The sequence below is a fragment of the Puccinia triticina genome, chromosome 3A (genome assembly GCF_026914185.1).
Source record: "Puccinia triticina chromosome 3A, complete sequence".
In the NCBI taxonomy this organism is placed as follows: domain Eukaryota; kingdom Fungi; phylum Basidiomycota; class Pucciniomycetes; order Pucciniales; family Pucciniaceae; genus Puccinia; species Puccinia triticina.
In genome coordinates, this window is record NC_070560.1 from 1,422,338 (window position 1) to 1,441,891 (window position 19,554).

At 47.0% G+C, this 19,554-nt stretch overlaps 3 protein-coding genes across 3 annotated transcripts; 1 reads left to right on the top strand and 2 right to left on the bottom strand.

Moving 5' to 3' along the window:
• Positions 1 to 576: 576 nt before the first annotated feature.
• Positions 577 to 1,072, bottom strand: PtA15_3A162 (uncharacterized protein; the record flags this gene model as incomplete). Its single annotated transcript, XM_053167103.1, has 2 exons — positions 577 to 648; positions 725 to 1,072. The coding sequence occupies 2 exons, from the start codon at positions 1,070 to 1,072 to the stop codon at positions 577 to 579; spliced, it is 420 nt and encodes a 139-aa protein (XP_053018353.1).
• An 8,055-nt stretch (positions 1,073 to 9,127) lies between these two features.
• Positions 9,128 to 10,162, bottom strand: PtA15_3A163 (uncharacterized protein; the record flags this gene model as incomplete). Its single annotated transcript, XM_053167104.1, has 2 exons — positions 9,128 to 9,988; positions 10,067 to 10,162. 2 exons carry the CDS (start codon positions 10,160 to 10,162, stop codon positions 9,128 to 9,130), a joined length of 957 nt encoding a protein of 318 aa, XP_053018354.1.
• Positions 10,163 to 17,162: 7,000 nt separating this feature from the next.
• Positions 17,163 to 17,975, top strand: PtA15_3A164 (uncharacterized protein; the record flags this gene model as incomplete). Its single annotated transcript, XM_053167105.1, has 4 exons — positions 17,163 to 17,316; positions 17,441 to 17,564; positions 17,640 to 17,731; positions 17,800 to 17,975. The coding sequence occupies 4 exons, from the start codon at positions 17,163 to 17,165 to the stop codon at positions 17,973 to 17,975; spliced, it is 546 nt and encodes a 181-aa protein (XP_053018355.1).
• Positions 17,976 to 19,554: the final 1,579 nt, after the last annotated feature.

Genomic DNA, 19,554 nt, shown 5'->3' on the forward strand with positions numbered 1-19,554 from the left:
ACAAGAAGAGGGCCAAGGAGTCTTCCGCGGCCCACCCATGCGCCTATCATGTGCTAGCAGATTGGATGGTTTTAGCAGAGTGAAGTGATGATGGAGTGTGATATGATATTTCTATGTTGATGATTGAGGACCACTGAGCTGGAGTGCCTCCGTGATAATGGTGAAAGGATGACTGTTGACCACTGAGCTGGGGTGCCTGGGTGATGATGGAAAAAAATGGTGACTGAGCTCGTTGCTGAGGAGCACACAGGCGGTTCGGCGCGCGCCACGCACAGCCGGCAGGCTCAGGCCCAACACACATGCGACAAGCCAGATAGTCCATCCAGCCTACCCAACTCAGGCAGAACATGAGTGGGATGGCCTCGTGCACTTTGTCCATCACATCCAAGAAGCAAGAACTGGATCAGAAGGGCTCCTGCCACAAGGCCTCACAACATCACTTCATCTGGGACCGACAATCTGCCTGGGCCCACACAGCCCGTGTCGGGCCGGTTCTCCAGATAGACACCGCCGCAAGTGCACTGCCGGCAATCAAGCTTTCTGGGGCCTCTCGCCCGCCACAAGTATGGGTGTCCATCACAGATACGCTTCGATGTGGTGGAGGAGGCCAGTGTGGGCTTGGGCCGCAGAAGCTGCCTGTGCCTGAAGCTGAAAGAGATGTCTCCATACACCATAGAAAAATGGTAAGCCCCGTCCCAAGCAAAAAGAGACATCAAGAACACACGAATAGAGGGCCAAACAATTCATCCAACAAGGGATCAGTTTCTTGGACGGTTTTGACCATCTTCAAGAGCTCCTCCTGTCTCTGTCCCTCTTCCTGGGTACCACCACCCCACTGTGCTCGTCGCCAGATGCGTGGCCTGGCTTGACGAAGCTCCTGAAAGTGTCTTTGATGGTTGACTGCCGAACAGTCTCGACTTCGGGATCTGAAAGCACATGTCCAGTACCGGCCGGCTTGGTCTCTCGCAGTCTGCCAACTCGCGCGCCATTCCACGTCGATCAGGAGCCTGGTCGCTTCAAAGGCCGCGTTCAGCAACGCGTAGGTCTGCTGGATGTTCAGCAGACTGAACATCGTCAAAAACGCCTGCCAAAAGCCACCCCCTCATCACCATCTCGTGACTTTTAGTGACGGGTCGTGTGGCTTCTTCACCATCTTTCATATTCTACACTTCTCACTAGCGCGCTTTCCTCCTTGGAAAGCATGCCCGTGTTTTTTAGATTGGAGCCGCTTCCTATTCTTGGAACGCCTGCTCCAACGAGTTTCTTGCTGACTCAGGCCCTAGCCAGGCTTCGCAGTGGGCGCTGGCAAACAGGGGGCTCACATTTGAGCTGTTACTTTTCAAAAGAAATGAGAATTGCATAGGGATTGGTGATCAATGGCAGAGCGATGATGATATCAGAAGGAAACAAAATGTAAACAAAAAATCTGTGTCCTAGAGATAACAGATCAGGTCAGTGGGATAGCAAAACAAGGCGACCAAAGAGTAGTCGACCTACTTACGCTTATGACTGGCTCAGAGCCTGGTGCAGAATTTGTAATATCGCAGGATAAAGTTTCTCAGATGGCCAAACTTCTTGGTTTCTGACTTGAGTATTGCGCATGATTTCGGCAAACTGGTGGACACAGTTGATGAGAGGCGTAGATTTGCCGTATAGAGGCGTGAAATCGTCCGTCAGCAACTCAGGTTGACGGATGGTACGAAACTTGCGGTCACTGAGTGACCTCCGGTCCTTTTGATCCCATTCTGACACTTCCGATTTCTTCCTTTGATCGTCAGGAAAATGGATGCAAATCCATATCAAAACCCAAAAGAAAGATTCCAGATCATCAACAAAATTGTGGGGCCACTTGTCGTCAAGCAAATTTATCGACATGAAAACTTTTGTGCCGGTCCTTGTGCGGCCCTCTCGAAAATCCTCGATAGGGTAGGGAATTGCCATATCAAGGTCAATCAGGAAAGATTTTCGATCAGGAGTGTCTCTCTCCTTGTTGATCATGAGGTTGTTGAGAGAGATATCTCTATGAAGAAAGCCCTTAGTCAACAAGTCCCGGTGTCCCTTGATACAGCCCTCGAGGGCCTCCACCAGACGAACCGGGCAATCAGCTTCATAGATGGGTTGCCCCACGTCTTGCAGAATCAACCGTCTTTGGACTCGATTGGTAAACTCATTTGGCGCTCGTGGTTCATCGGGCTGGTGAGTGAGTTGCATCCGTGTGCCGGCTTTGAAATTGATGCCCGCCCGAACGTAAGATTCAATGTCGACTTTCCGGCCGGCCACGTGACGTCTTCATGGTAATAATATCGCGCCACGTGATTTACATTCCGTTGCGCCGCCTTGTAAAGCATATCACCTTCTGCTGTCCGGTGGGCAGGTTGCCAGGAATCCTTGATCAGAAATTTTGCATCCTTATCCCCAAAGAGATGCGCTTCCCAGCAGGTCGTTCCCCGGCCGTAGATCCCGGAAGCTCGAAAGATGGGGCGGTCTATTACAAATTTGTGAGAACCAAGCTGGGTGCTAATTGAAGCCTGCCCGTCAGTATCATCGAAGGTCGGATCGAAGCCAAGGACTCGCTTATTGGACGTTAAAAATATCACAATGAGCTTGAGGAACTTGCGAAAGTCTTCTTTGGAGTTTTTGATGTCGAGTGATTCGGAACCAATGGCGCCGCACCGATCAAACTGCCAGAGCATCATGTCGGTCCCGCACAGTGTCAACCCAACAACATAGCTTCGGTATGGCTGAGCTTTAAAGACTTCGCAGACGTATTTGGCCAAGTCGACAGCAGCCCTTGATACATTTTGTTTTCCCGTCTTCAGTTTGACAGGGACCAGAATATCGCTGATGTGATATTCTTCCTTGTGATAGTGGGACATGATGGCACTATCCAACATACGGGTTTGTTCGACACCACGTAAGCGCTTCTTGAGCTCGGACTGCCAAGTACGAGAATGCTGAGCTGGTATTTTCGATTCTAACGAGGAAGAGATACGTTTTAGAAGCGGTGTGATCCAGCTCAACACAGCAGTCTCCGAGGTGTCTGCTAATGCTTGTTCATACGTTTGCTGGATAAAACTTTCGTGGAGGCTCAGGAGCGAGGTGGGATCGGTGTGAACTTTCAGGAGTGAGGCGGATTCGTCGTGAAGCTTGAAGAGATGATCCAACAAACCTGGAACATCCTTGTGCATTAAATTCTTCAATTCTTGTTTGAGCACAGGAATGAGGTCGGAAACCTTGCTGGAAGAATTCACATGGCCGGATAAGGTGTTGGTCTCCACAGGGGCTGATGCGGATGATGGATGGCTTCGGTCGGAAATCTTGCTGGAAGAATTCACATGGCCGGATGAGGCGATGGTCCTCACAGGAGCTGATGCGGATGATGGATGGCTTCGGGAGGTGGTGAACGTGCTTTTTGGTGTGAGTGACGGGTAGCTTGGGGTAGTGCTAAATGCTTTGTCGAGGAACTCAAGCATGTCTTGATCCGATTTGGCTTCGCCCGTAAGGAGGAGATCGATAAGAGGCCAGAAACGTCCGAATTTACCGGTATCATAATAGTCTTTGATTCTCGGAAGTAGATCAATTGGTTTGTTGCCATCTGATATGCTCACTGGCCCTCCGAGAAATTGGCAGAGAAATTGGAGCAGCAATATGACTAGTCCTTTTAATTTTTCCTTTGTTTCTTTAAGACAATAGATATGAGATGGTCAGTGGTATGATACAGGGTTAATGAGGGAGTGCGTGGCCATACTTACCGCTGTCATCAGGTCCAAAGAACTCGTCGGCGGTACCGAATCCTGGAGGGAGCTTGCTGCGCAGACTGCAGTATAGTGAATCATGTTGCATTTCCATGGGGGTGACGGGGGACTGGGCCGTGATGCTGGGGTGTGTTGAGGTTGGTGTGGTGTGGTGTGGACAGTCTCAGGGCATAGCACGGTGGTATTCGACGCGTTTTTTGGGCCCCTCGAATACTGATTCGTCGAATATTCGAGTATTCGGAGATGTTCGACGGAAAAACTTCCAAAATACATTAAAAACACCAAAAAATTACATTTTTTGTGTTTTTGACTGATTTGGGCCCATTTCTGGGCAATATAATTTTGAGGGGGTCATCCTTCAAACATATAATGGTGCCAAAGGCGCTTATAATATTGCCAGAGGCATATCTCGTAATGGCGGACGCACTATTCAGAGTGCCGGAAGCACTTTTCATAGTGGCGGACGCACTTTTGATAGTGGTGGACTCACTATTCAGAGTTCTGGACACACTTTTGATAGTGCAGGACACACTTTTGATAGTGCCAGATGCACTTTTGATAGTGCCGGATGCACTTTTGATAGTGCCGGATGCACTTTTGATAGTGCCGGACGCACTCTTCATAGTGGCGGACGCACTTTTCACAGTGACGGACGCAATTTTGATAGTGGCGGACTCACTATTCAGAGTGCTGGACACACTTTGGATAGTGGCGGACTCACTTTTCAGAGTGGCAGACACACTTTTCAAAGTGGTGGACGCACTTTTCAACATGGCAGACGCACTTTGCATAGTGGCAGACGCACCTATTGTAGTGGCGGACACACTTTTCATAGTGCCAGAGGCAGATTTTTTTGTGTTGCATCAAAGGGGGTGGTATAGGGCCTGTGCAAACTCATCTGGGGCCTTTGGGCCCCAGAGAAGCTTGCATTGGCCCTCTATGCGCCCTTTTGAGCCATTATTCAAATTTTTTCGAATATTTGAGCTTAAATTTTCCCAGGCATTATTTGACTTGAATCAAATTCGAATACGAATACTCGAATCGATTCAATTCAATGTGCTATGCCCTGGGTGTGGTGAGGTTGGCGTGGGTATTGGTGAGGTTGGGAGCCGGATTGGGTGAAACAGCTTGCTCCCCAAATCACCGAAGATCAGCGGGGAACAGTTGGTCCCCCCCGCCCACTGATTGGTCTTGTCCGGCAGTAGCAACCGGGGGGCTATGACTGCGCCCTCCAGTCGAAGGGCCTGTACCATGGGCTTCAATTTGGAAAAATTCTTACTTTTGTTACCCTCTACAGAAAAAGTGGAAACTAGGGGAGGGTCCAATTGTTAAAATTCTTCACATTTGGGCTCAGGACTAAATTTTGGCCAAGGTCAGTTGTATTTCTAAGAAGTTTTGGGAGAAATAAAAATGAAAATTTTCAATTTTCATGCCCGAAGTGACAGCCAGCCGCGAACTTATCAAAGTCCCTCCAAGGGGGGCCCGAAGGGCCCTCCGCAGGAGGGACTTTAGAGCATCTCCACCGCGGGAGCTAAATTGAGGGACTAAACCAAATTTAGCTCCCCAGATCCGATTTAGCTCCTCCACCAGAGGCGCTAAAGGAGGCTAAAGGCTACCCTAAAGTAGGAAAACCCATCTGGGGAGCTAAACCCAGACCAGATTTAGGACACTATAGCTCCCCATATAGCTCCTCTGACACACATATCACACAGCCGGAGGCCTGTGATACTCCGCTCCTTCCCGCACACAACCCCCAATATCCCCAACCCCAGACATCCACGTATCAACGGCCATCCCGGCCAAACTGACTATTCTACACAAAAAACATATATGAACGGCCGGTACCGGACATCAAGGGGACTCAGCAGTACAGTACCCTCCTTCAATGACCGGTCTGTGCCAGTCATTGAGGGGACTCACCACCTCTCAACGACCGGTACAGACCGGTCATTGGGAGGATGCACAGCTCTTGATGACCAGTCTATACCGGTCATCTAGGGGAGTCACCACCTCTTGATGACCGGCACAGGCCGGTCCTTGGGAGGACAGACAACTCTTGATGACCGGGCTGTACCGGTCATCAAGAGGACACACATCTCCTCTCGATGACTGGATTGACCGGTCATTGAGTGACTCACACAGCCATGTCAATGGCCGGTACTGACCGGCCATCAAGAGGACTACATCTCGATGGCTGGTACTGACCGGCCATCAAGAGGACTACATCTCGATGGCCGGTACTGACCGGCCATCGAAAGGACTGCAAGTTGATGGCCGGTACTGACCGGCCATCAAAAGGACTGCACGTTGAGGGCCGGTCCTGACCGGCCATCAAGAGGACTACATCTTGATGGCCAGTGCTGACCGGCCATTGAGAGGACTGCATCTCGATGGCTGGTACTGACTGGCCATCAAAAGGACTGCACATCGATGGCCGGTCAGTACCGGCCATTGAGAGGACTGTATATCGCTGCCATGTATTGACCGGACATCGCTATTGCACCTCTTGTGCTGACCGGCCATCAGGGAGTCAGGGGTAGCTGGTTTCACAACCTGGAGGTGCTACTTTGGGAACCTTGCGGTGTGAAAGAGACCTCGGTTGGGAAGCTGAAACTGCGCCTCAGTCGCGCAAGCCTGGGATTTAGTCCCTCAGATAGTCCCCCGCGGTGGAGATGCTCTTACACCTAAGCGGTGAAAGCTGGTGTGGCAGGAACAGAAAATCTGCCTCAATGCCAGGTCTTTATTTTTGAATCAGTTTTAAACCCCCACCTCAAAGGTTTCCTGCATGGTGTGTTGGATCAAATGATACCTAAGAAGCATGGCTTCATTCCTATCCTTTCCCCATTCCTTCAGCCCTACATTCTTACTTGTCTGGGTGTTTAAAAGGCAAAAATGATTGAGGAATGCACTGGGAACCTGAGTGACCATAAACTCACACGCTCACTGACAGTTGAATGAGGTCAAGGTACAAAGCAGGATTAGCTAAGAAAATTGAACATGATGTGTCACCAATCTGTCTAACCTTGAAGGTAAAAAAAGGATTCAAGCCTATCCGAGGGCACTTTATAGATTTACTCAACCCTCCACCTAAGAATTCGGGAGTTGGATGATTTAGGCCCCAATTATAAACACTTTTTTGAGATATTTTTGAAAAGTTTTTGAACTTGCCCAAAAAAGAAATTGAACTTTTTTTTTGAAATCTTTTTAATTTCAAAAATACTGCAGATGCACTCAAATACACCCAGGAGGTGTGTTTGAACCATTTTTGGAAAAAAAAAAATTCATTTTGTTTTCAAATACTTTTCAGTTCATTTTCAAAAATATCTCAAAAAAGTGTTTATAATTGAGGCCTTACTGCTCTGATTACAGGTTGAAGAAATTGGATAATAGATTTTTTGAAAAACTGGTCCTCTCCACAACATGGAGATCTTTCATTTGGTCAAAAAAAAAAGGAAAGAATTTGCTAAGTTGAGGGAGGGACTGGCAGATTACTGAAAATTTTGGGAATTTGGCAAAAAATCAAGTTCCTCCTGTGCCAACATTCACTGCTTGCGGGCAAGTCCCTCCTGCGGAGGTTGCGCGCAGCGCGACCTCCTTGGAGGGACTGCGTTAAGTTCGAGCCAGCCGACTTCCAGACCAACTGAGCAACTCCACCGCGGGCGCTCAACCCGCGCCAACCAAATTTTTCACCCCACTGCAGGGCTGACAAGAAAACCCCATTTCTTTGAACCATGGTGTATTTCTGAAGTGACAGGTCATGGAACAAGTCTGACATGACTTGTCATGACACTCTAACCTGTAACACAGCCATGACATGTTTTTGGATGGGGTGTATAGAATCCATTTTCTCAATGACCATAACAGCCAAACTGTTATTTCCAAGCAAGTTCTTCTGATATTCATCATCATCAACTCCAAGGTTGATGAGCAAGTTGGACAATCATGAAGCTTTCAATCTTGAGCCTAATAGTTGAGATCAAGGAAATAGGTTTTCAGAAACGCAGCAACCTAAGTTGAACTTCTCACTTGAACTTTTGAACTTGTTTTGCATGTAAAGTCTGTAGGAATGCAGACCCAGACCCACACCCGCAGCAACCGCCAAGGAAGCTTGCCCGGTCAACCAGAACCACAGACGCAGCTGCTAAGAAAGGTAAGCCCCCTTTCGCAGTCCAGACCCCCAGACCCAAACCCTAAGCTGAAATGTATTGCTCCAACGATTGCAGCCGCGGAAGCACAAGCTAGAACCTTATTGGTCAACGCCAAGCAAAAGAATAGCGCAAGCCCCAGAACCCTGTCTGTACCCGAGATTGGACGTAAGCAGACTTGACTACAAGGCTGACTTCACTCCCGTTCTTCCACAGAACGCTCGCGGAACGACTCGGACCTCAGACCCAACAAGATCTGCTAGCCAGAATCTCAGAAGACGCTTTGGAAGGATCAACTATCCGTAAGCCTCACACCAGCCCTTCACGGGAAAAAGAAACAGGCAAACTTAGCTGACACAAACGAACCACGTTTGTTCAGAAGCCCAAGACGCAACGGACTTGTTCCAGCAAGACAAAACGAGGCTACTCCAATAGAAAGGTGTCGCTCTCGTAAGTCAAAAATAGAACAGGCTAAGAGAAGACAGCAGTAGCTAAAGCTAACGAGAATCGTGCCGCTGTTAGGTGTAAAGCTCGTTGCAGTCCCCACGCTCACTGCCCTAGATCATCCCAAGCCTCGGCTCTTCTCAGCTCTCATAAGCAGGCACATCACGCCCTGCTTTCAGGTGCATTTCCACCTCTCAGACTCTACACTGCTATCATTCTTTTATTAGAAAAGTTGTAATAGAAAATCTAATAGAAATGAATCTTTCAGTTGTCCTAAATCTTTTAAAGTCCTCTATTATCCTGGTAGTGGCCGGTTTCTAGGCTGGCTTTTTTATGAATCAAGACCAAGAGGAGTGGCTTTTACCAAAAGCCGATGTGGAAGCTTTGATACTTGCAATGATAGAGAGCAGATATCTATGATTACAATTAGTTACACAGCGCAAGCCAACAAGAAAAAGATCGAAAAAGAAAAACAGGAGCGCGCGTAACAAGCGGTCTTGTTTGGAAAATAACGACGTGACGAGATCATGAGATGGGGATTACAAATTACTTCAGGGAGAGGGTGGTGTGTGGTACAAAAAGATACAAAAACTGCTGATATAAATAGATTAAATCCCAGAAATATGATAGATAAACACGTGAGAAACAAAGATGGATACGAGAAGGGCATTGATACAGATTACTACAGATGCTTGTATAAGGGTCATCTCACTATAGGTAAAAGATAAAAGAAAAATGTTCGTGCTTTTTTGTTGTTATTTGTTTATCAACAGGGAGGAAAAGCTAAGAAGAGGTATTGGAAAGAGAGGACCGATGAGACTTGAAGATCCGAGATTTCTGCTTGGAAAATTTAGGCTGAGGGTGAGGAGGAGGAGTAATGATAGATTTAGATTTCTTGTGAGTGATCCAAGCGGGCAACACTTTCTTGAGATAGGCGAGCTCGTGGTCATCGTCGGAGTCGTCCTCGAAGACTGATGACATCGTATGGGATTGACATTCAGGACTGAATGAGCCTTTGTCTTTCGATCTCGCAGCAGCAGAAGAAGAAGGAGACGTTTTGACGTCTAGGTGGTTAGAGCCCGCTTGGTTATCGGTTATTGAGCCCAGGCTCTGCTTCCTCGAGCCTTTCGACTCAGCTCCAGGACAATCTCGGGGATCTTGCAAAGGGTCTTGCATCTTGACCGAAAGTCGACGTTGTCGAAAGTTGAGCGAACGACTTCCTCTGAGTGTGTTCTCCCGATTATTCGTTGCCGGTTTAGAGACATGGACCAAAGACTTGTAAGGTTGGCTGAGGAACGCGAAAGGCAATTTCGACGAAGGTCTGGGCAAATCTTCTTTTGCTGAATCTCTTCTTCTTGCTGCCGTCACTAGCGGCGGGGTGGAGGGATCACGACAGTTTGAATTCGGGGAGGATTGGTCGCTAAAGCTTTCGTCAAAGAATCCGGCACAGTCTGGGAAAGAAGCGCGTTGGTTATTGCAGATAGATTCATCGCTAAAGCTCTCTTCCTCTGAGAATTCTAAAGAATTTCTAATCAATGGGTTCACAGCAGACGAAAGGGTAATCATGCTGAATTTGTCTAAGCTAAGTAAGGCCTCTGAGTCGATCTCGAGCGAAGGTAAATGTTTAAATCCAGTCGCGGTAGGCTGATTGTAGATACAGCGGGGTATTTTCAGTTGGTAAGAATTAAGACGAAGAGTGAGGGTGAGTAGGAAGCAGCTTACGAGAGGGATCTGGTCAAGATGGGCTCTGCTACGACAGTCAAGTTGGCTTGAGGAAGCGAGTTCTAAAGGGCTAGGTCCTAGGCGGTAGGAGGGCATGTTGCTTAGATAAAAAACCGGGAATTCAGAAAAAGGCAGACGAAGGAAGGGACGGGGGCGTTCTGATAAGGCTGTTGAAATGGTACTCAAGATTGGAAGTGAGAACAGGCTTTGTATGCAAGAGTGAATCAAGAATATATCAAGAAGCTAGTTAGAAATGATAAATGAATAGGGAGTTGTGAGGGGGAAGGGGAAGTCGAACCGATGAACCGAGAAATCATTGGGTATTTAAAATGATTGGGGGAAATAAACCTCAGCTGGAGAGTGTGTTAGACCGGTCTGGACAGTACACACGGTGGATTTGGTATGTATGGTTTCCAGTCAGCTTGAAACCGATGGTGCCTACTGCCACTGGCTATGACCTGGATGATGATTTGAACTGGTAGTTAATGTTCCGGCTCTTCCCAATTGAAATTACTCAAACCAAATTTCCTCCGTGACGAGCTCACCCCTTGTCTTGGACCCTAGATCTGGGGGTCGAAGGCTCGGTGTGGAAATTTTCATGCAAACACTTCGGCCTTCTCGGGATGGACATAGCCCGCTTTCCTAATGAGGACGTTGCGATTTTTCTTTTCTGTAAATACTGACTCCAGTACCAAGCTGGCAGTGCGCATCAGAGCTGTACTCCCACCAATCAAACCTTGAAGTTTAACCGAGCGCGTTCTTCGATAAAGATCAGCAGAACCCGAGTAAGAGAGTTCTTCTTCAAGACATTCATCAAGTGAGAGTAGCTTGCCAAGATAAGTCTGTAGCAATCTCAAAAGGAATCCTATGATGAGGATGTCCATTCTGCGTCGCGGTACTAACTTCTAGTACTCGTGTCAAGGAGGCATGTACATAATATGTCATGAGTTTTATACTTCCTCTAGGGTGTATGGGGATCCCCTTTTGGGGTTTCCTCAGTCCACCCGAGTGTAACAGCAGTAACTCTTTGTGACATTAAAATTGAGTAGGTTTCCGCGCTGAGTGCCCCCCAATGTCACAAGGATATTGCCCCCCTGTCCCCTCTCCTCTCTCCGCAAGGGGGATTGAAACTGGGTGGGTGAGATGGTATTTAAAAAGGTTTGATTCCTATTGTAGCGAGGAATCAAGATGCAAAAAAGTGACTGTCAAGGAGCTGGAGGGTGTGATGGCAAGTATGAGATACAGATCTCTACCTATATCATGAATCACACTTGCTCTAGCCTCAATTGTACGCTTGGGCCCACCCCTCTATGCTGACCCCTTGGTCTGATTGCGCACAGTCCATTTTGCAGAGGCTCATGGACATAGGTACTCTCTCCCCGTGCCTTGGTTGAGGTACCTTCCATCCATTCTGTGTTGTGGTGCTAACTCCTGTGAAACTCCATAAAATATTATGTGTCCCAGGGGAGTTGAACCCATGTCTCTTATATCCATGTCAAGTGTACTAAGGACGCTTGGATATGAATGGCTGCATGTGGGTCAATGAACATCCACTGGTGTCACATGAAGATCCCTAATTGAGGGTAAGACCTGTAAATGTCAGGTCATGAATGAGTAACACCAGCAGGTATGATAAAGCTAAGAGTAGCAGAACCACAACCTGACACCGGTCAACAGTCTTTGAGCAACAGCAATTTGAACAAATAGGCACTAACTATTGTTGATTGGTTGGCATGCTCATGTATCTTGCAGTTTGCACTCGTCTGGATATTGCATTTGCAATCTCCCAACTATCTCAACATCTTGAATCTCCAGGCATCACTCACTGGAGAGCAATAATCCAGCTTCTTTGGTATCTTTTGGGAACTATAAATCATGGAATTCTTCTTGATGGGACATCACAAACCAACACCTTAAAATTTTACTCTGATGCTGACTGGGCAAATGATAGTCAAGATTTTCATTAGTACTCCGGCTACATTGTTACATTTAACAACTCCATCATTTCATGGTGCTCACGCAAGCAACCGCCAACTGGGGGTTGCGGCTTCAACAACAGAAGCCAAATACATCTCTCTTTTTGAGGCTGCTCAAGAGGCGCAATGGCTTCTCATACTTCTTGACTCTCTCAATGTTTGACTCTCTGGTAAACTCAATCTCCTCATTGACAATCAATCAGCTATTCTGCTGGCCAACAATCCCATTTTTCAGCAAAGAACCAAAAATATACCAATCAAATACGGCTGGATACAGGAAATTATTGCTGAAGGATGGGCAGCAACTCAATATGTTAGAACCAATGATCAGCTTGCTGACTTTCTAACCAAGTCTCTCGCCAAGAAGAAACACGCAGAATTACTAATCAAGCTCAACATCAATAGGTACACCACGGGGAGCCTTTTTGGAAAAGGCTGACATCCCACAGATTCTTTGGGCTGAAAAGCGTCTGCATGATGTCCGGGGAGCATCCAGCAGATGCCAGGTGCACTGAGAATCACTTGGACGCTTTTGGATGCATCCAAGTGATGTTCAGCCCTCAAAGACATAATCTGGACATCCTGAGGGTCAACATCCATCGGACACTCTGGCTGGAGTGTCCAATGGATGTCAACCCAGTGTGCACTTGATATGAACCGTGTGTGCTCCTGTTAAGTACACATACCCCCTGCCCTAGTGGGGAAGGGCTGCCTTCACCGGGACCTCTGATGCTGCAGGTTGGGTGTTCAACACCCAGTCTCATCAATCACTGCGGCACCCGGGCCCAATCATCCCCGGCACCCAATTGCACTGCTTCAGTCCCCCCACTTCTTATCGCACGCTGTGGAACTCCGACCGGTGCTGGGCCGTCGGCAGTTACTGGAAGGGAGAGTTGCGCTGTGCGCTGCCTTCGCGGTGGTCCGGAAAGTCGAGGATTCTGGGATTTGAAAGGAGTAGCGTTTTGGGAAGGGATTTATTGTGAGACAACGGGAGGTAGATTCCCGTCGGCGGTGTGTTGTTTGTTAAGGATCTGAGAGAGGGGGTCGGCTAACTGAGCTGGTGAGAAGTGATCTAAACAGAAAAAGGGAGTCTGGAAAGAGGGATTTGGCGCGGCGCTGAGAGGGTGAACTCAGAAGCTCCGCAAATGTATCGGCAAAACTATGGGATCAATAAACTTCTAGATTCGAGATTCTGAGTCGACGGATGATCTGAGATAAAAAAAATTATGGTTCAGACGAAGTCCATGCCGCTCCAAAGCCTGAGTTCGAACTGAACTCAAACCTTGGAGTTGGTGACATGCTACGGACAGGTCATCATACACCGCGCGCACACGTGCGCAACAAAACAAGAAGAGAGAAGAAAAGAAGGAAACAAAACCAACAAAACAAAACAAACTAAGACAAAAAGGAACAAAACCAACCCTCCACATAACCAAGCCTCTCCAACGCGCGCATATAGAAACAAAGAAAAGAATCAGAAGAAAAATAGGAAAAGAAAACAGGAAAGAAAAGAGGACACAACAGCCAAAACAAAACCAGCAGAGGGAAAAAAAAAGAAAAACATGTGAGGTTCTTGATCCTGAAACGCCTTGAGGACTTATTGATCTTGACGCCGCGCGTGGGGTCTTGAAGTCTTGCTAAGCTTGAAGTCCCGCCAGATATCCTGCGCGCCGGCGGCGCCACGAGTATGGTCACCACAACGCATCACGGGGCCTGATGCTTGCTGCAGACCTGGAAAACTATTTTTCCAATCTGAGGATGGTTTGTGATATCCGGCGGATGATTGGGTTACATCCAGCAGATGCTCCAAGACCATCCGGTGGATACTCAGTTGGGATACATCTGTATCCGTAATGAAAAGTAACATCCCACTGATGTTTCCTGCCCTGCAAGAGCTGGATGTCCAGGGACATCTCCAAAAGGGTGTCCCATGGACATCCGGCACGACACGTGGTGTATTGAGATATTACAGTACAAGCATACTCTTCAACCAGTTGTGTAGTGATAGATAGAGTTGAAACCTAATTGTGAAACCTAAATGAAGTTGTTAATAGTCTCACTTGTATCGGATCCTATTTCTCTTTTCTTCATTCAGTTTCTCAATTCTTTCTCAACTCTCAACTCCGCAGAATCAGGTGTGCTTGCCGGTGATCTTGTCATTTAAAAGATCTCTGCGCCTAGTTGTTCTATAGTCCTCAAGATCAGATCTGCAAAGCTCTCATCAAGAGTGACAAGATGGTCACTAAACTTGATAACAGATTCAAGCTACCTCTGTTGGATGATCTCCACTCCGCCATTGACAAAGTTATGCAAGGCCAGATTGCCTTGACCTTTGAGCTTTTGAGATTCTCTGATCCTGTCTCTGCGCCACCATTCAAGGATGCGAATGAAATCATGCAGAAAATGGAAGCAGAGCGGCGCCCAACAAACAGTGTCACTACCGCTCCGCAAACCCCAGCTACCATTGATGAGATCACCAGGATGCTCCAGTCCTTTGAGGCCTGATGGAGAATTTCGCGCTCCGCGCTCCACCTCATTCCTCCGCTCCGCCCCCCGCAGTGCGGCAACCATTGATCTGTTACTACTGCCATTTCAAATGCCACGGGACTGGCCAATGCTTCAAGCTCCAGAAGGACAATGAAGATAATCTTGTTGAGCAGAAGGGCAACAACTACTTCCTCTCAAGTGGTGCCCTGATCCCCTTTGATCCTAGTCAACCAATCTGCTGCATGGTGGCCTGCTTTAAGGCATTACACCCGTCTAGCAGCTTTGTGTCCGCGCCATTCAGAACTGGTTGCGGAGCTCTTCACCCATGGTACCCGCCAGCTTCTCCGGCCCCACTGCCACCTTGTTACTCGATCAAGCAAGGCCAGATTCACCCAACCCTAGTTCTCCACCAGGTTTAGCTCCATCTCTGCAAGCAGTGGACGCCGTTCTTGAGAGGATCTCCGCTCTCCTTTTTCCCAATCTTGCCGCTATTGCTACACCCATTGCGGTGGATAGAAAGAAGAAGATTACACTCTGCCATTTGGATTCCTGTAGGGATGAGGATGGGCCTGGTTGCTTTGGAAAAATGCCGACCCGCCCCACCCCGTTTTTAAATGGGTCAGGAGTGGAGCGGGTCGGGGCGGGTCGGGGCGGGTCGGGTCATGGGCCGACCCATGGGTTGGTCCAGAGAGGTGATTGAAAAAAATGTTTTTTAATGAGATCTGGGTGCATTGAACTGGCTATATACAAAATGGACCCTGTCGGTCATGTGTATGGCTTATCACAATGGTTGATATGAAGAAGATAAAAAAAAAAAAAAGCATGTGTACAGTGGGTCATCTAATGTTTTTGGCACCACATTTTTGAATGCAGAAGCTCAGCCCACAGCCTTTAAGTCATGATATTTGCCACAGTGGTGGAAAAGAAGTTCCAAAGAATGATTATGAAATAAAAAAAAGTATAAATAAAAAAATGAAAAATGTGAAAACTATCCAATTTCTTGCAAATTTCTCAGAATGTTCATTACTTACGTACTGTTCAAACCAAGCGGGGAAAATTAGAGAGCACAGTATGGCATGCAACAAGAATGATAAAAAATGAATTTTTTTGAAATCATTGCCAATGATTTTTATTGGATCAAATAAATTGAGTCAAATTAGTGGTTATTTGGGCTACAGTCCCTGAGTTCAAATGAAATTGGTTGATAACCCATCCACCCAAAAAATCATTGAAAATGGGTTCAAATTTTTTCATTTTTTATCATTCTGGTTGTATGCCATACTTTTCTCTCCAATTTTCTCTCCTTGGTTTGAACAGTATTAATGAACATTCTGAGAAATTTGCAAAAAAATTCCACATTTTTCATTTTTACTTTTTTTTATTTCACCAGGGGAGATATGTTCCCACTCCCCAGGGAGTGCCAGAGCTGAATTTTATGTGAGTTTTGGTCGGATGCAGGCCTGATGTGGATTAGTAAATCATCCCTAAATGAATTGTAAAGTGGATGAAGAAGTGCTTCAAAAGTCAGTCAGAATTGATTTGGGAATCAACACAATTTTGTGCAGAATTCTCTTGTTTTTTAGGTACAACTGTAGGAAAAAATATGAAGAAATGATATTTCACCCAAATCCAACTCATCAATTGCTCCCGTTTACTGATGTTGAAGGATAGCAAAGCAAAATTGACATTCTCAAATGTAATTCCTCTGAAAAATGGGGCTTTGTTTGGAGCCAATATAAATATCCAAGTTTATTTAATTCACCCAAACACAGAAACTTAGATCTAAGTTTTGGCGTGTGTTCATTACCAAAAGCCCCACTAATGTAAATTCCAACAGCTCTCACTAATTTAATATCATGTCTAAATGTCTAATTGAATTTAATCCCCAAACACCCGGAGGGAACCTTGGATTGACCCCCCAGCCCGTGCCGCAGCAACACGCAAAAAGGGATCGGTTGCATTTTAATTTTCAGGGAGGGCCTAATCAAATGATTAGGGCAGCTCCAGGGAGGGGGTACGACGAAACCGGATCCCCTGGCCTTTGTGCTATTCCCCCCCACCTTTAAATAATGCTTGTCTCCACTCAAATTTACTCGCCTCCTCGACGCCTCCGCTCCCTTCCTACCCAGTTGCCGCCGCCAATCACCCGCTGCCCACCGCCTCTTCAGGGCCTCAAGCTTGCCACGCCCCCCCCCCCCCCCCCCCCCCCCACCCGCCATTATCCCTCACCCTCACGACGATCCTTCTATCAATCACATATGTCATAAACACTATCCCCCTTCGTTACCCCTTGCCCGACGAAGCCACAATTATGGCAAACCTCCAACTTCCAACCCGTGCGCCACTCAACCTCAACCTTATGCTCTGCCTTCGCTTGTAACTTGGCCGCCCTACTCCGAACGCTGCCAGCCAATACCCTTCCCGCCGCGGTGATGCAACGTTACAGGAAACATTTGTTGTCTCAATCTCATATGCAACTCGCCGGCGAAATCTATGTCTGCATATACATGACAACCTACCCAACGCGGCAAACCCACGGTCATGTCACAAGCTGCACTTAGGTACTAAGAACGTATGCGTTAGAGTTTGTACCGTAATCTTGACGCTCATTTACCATAATATTCCTTGTCGTTATGTCGATTCCACAAGGGTCGAGGCCATTAACATTCATCACGATGAATACGCCGAAGGGTCAAGAATTCCAAGAATTCGCCGAGCAACTCAAGCTTGTCTACCACTTTGCGTTCACTCATCATTTGATGGACGTGCGGGGTGGACAACAAATGAGTGATTTGTTCATGAAATTGAACCCGAATGCTGAGCACAGAAAATGAGTCACACATTGGATTCAGCCGAGCATAGCATCTACTTAATACCGACCATTAACCTTATTTAACCTATCATTTTGTAGGAAAAATTCCTGTTTTGCTCGACAATAATTACACCGCAATAAATAGCAAGTCAAAACTGTTTTGCATTAAGGAGAGCGGCGCGATCATCATGGTGCGCAAGATGAATGAGCGTTTAATGGCCGAGTAAGGATTAACTCAATCCGGTCCATCATCAGTACCTTTCCTCGCGGATTGATTCAAAAAGATCTTTTCCTTTAGCGAAGATTGCGAAATGGCGGAGATGCACGATTGGGTCGCATTGGGAATCTCAGAGCTCTCACCGGTTATGAATGAGTGTATTTACTTCTTCCGTAAGCTTCGCGCGACATCATATCCTGCTCCCATCTTTGTCTAATGATAAATTTGTACGGCGTCGAAGGCTATGCGAAAGACGAGGACACGAGGATTCCCGATACATTCCGCAAACAATTGGTCAGCTTATTTCGCGCGCTCGACTGTCCTTTGGGCAATTATAACTCAACTCAACCTCGTATTTACGTGTCAGGACAGGGACGTGGGAAATATTCCAATGCAGACATAGTAATATGGCCGTGAGTTTTCCTCGCCGTTAATCATCTTGCTCTCCGGATTCATGTCTTGCAGTGGAAATTAGTTGGATAATCGTTACCCACCTCTGCGGATTTGCTGAACCTCCCATCGCGAGTTTTTGGAACCTTACAATGTGGCACAAACAAATTAAACGGTGAGTTGGTTTAATATTGGGATGTTTGGGCAAATATGAGTAAACCCTTGCCGCCCGGAGTGAAATGATGATGTGTGATTATTCAAATTATGACATTGAAATAGTATTTACTCCTGAAGTCGCTCCAAGCCCAATCCGCGTCGTGCACAAGTCAAACCCACGGTGACGGACTCGCCTCCGCATGCCAGTGACAGCTTCCGATGCTCAGATATTTTTCGCGGTCGCGTCATGGCTCTCCTGTGCAAGATGAGCGATCTGATTAACGGTATTTTTGAGGGGTGGGTAATGATGCAGAGGATTAGACCCTTTTACTCCTGTGATCTGGGCATTGGTTGATTGTGGAATTATTTCCATGGTCGCGCTATTACATGCGTACACCCTACTAAATGTTTGTGATCTACACGAGACACGGGCTTCATGCTCACAATTTGTTAACCACTATGTATGGCTCAAACAATTGAAAGGTAATGCAAGACAAGCCTGTAACTCCAGCTCGACGTTAATTGCAGATTGTGATATATCCAAGGATAGTGATATTCGTCACCATAACTATAGCTTAAGCGGATTTTGGAATATGAGGAGAGGCTGTATGAACAGCGAGCGGTTGCCAGCTACTTTGTTTGTCAAACGCGAAGATGCGGCGGTGTGCAGTGGTCTCGATCACACACGACACCTGGTTTGTTTTCCCTTCTCTTTGGTGGGCTCGCGTGGTATGCGTCGCATCATTGTTATGGGCTCACGCGCGTTGATGGTATTACTATGCCACCTGGGCCCGTTCCCCAATAATCAATAATGTGAGTGTTTTTGGCTTTGCGCGGTGCGGGAGTGGGGTATATGTAGCCGGTTTTAAGAGATGTGTCCAATTTAGGGGATCCCTGTGACGGAAAACCACATTCGAGTCAAGACCTCTGCTTCCTGCCCGCTAAGGGCGAAACTCCGAATAATTGTCGTTATCCGCCTGCTGGAAGTTCACTTTACCACTTAGAAGTGAGCATTCCATTATTTTAATGACTCATCGTGCAAACCTTGATGTATCTAAGCCATTATTTGCACACTTATTCAACAGAAATTGGCACAATGGTTCCGGAATTCATCGATACACCCGGTATAGTTGTCACGACGCTGAGTTCCAACATGGAAGCAAAAATCAAGGATTGTCCGAATTTTTTCCTTGGCTCGGAAATCTTCTCTCATGGACAGTTACATGTCCCATTGTCCCTGTTGTTGTCTGGTTGCTTAATCTGCATTGCTCCTCCCCGCCCGCCTCTTGAACCCTGGATACTCCAAATGTGGAGTTTGCCCACTCCACACTACAACACACCACTAACTACAACCACAGAGTTAAACTATGAGAAACAATTTGAGAGAGGAATGAAAACATGTGGTAAAAAAAAATCAAAGACAAGAAAAGGAGATGTGATACTAGAATAG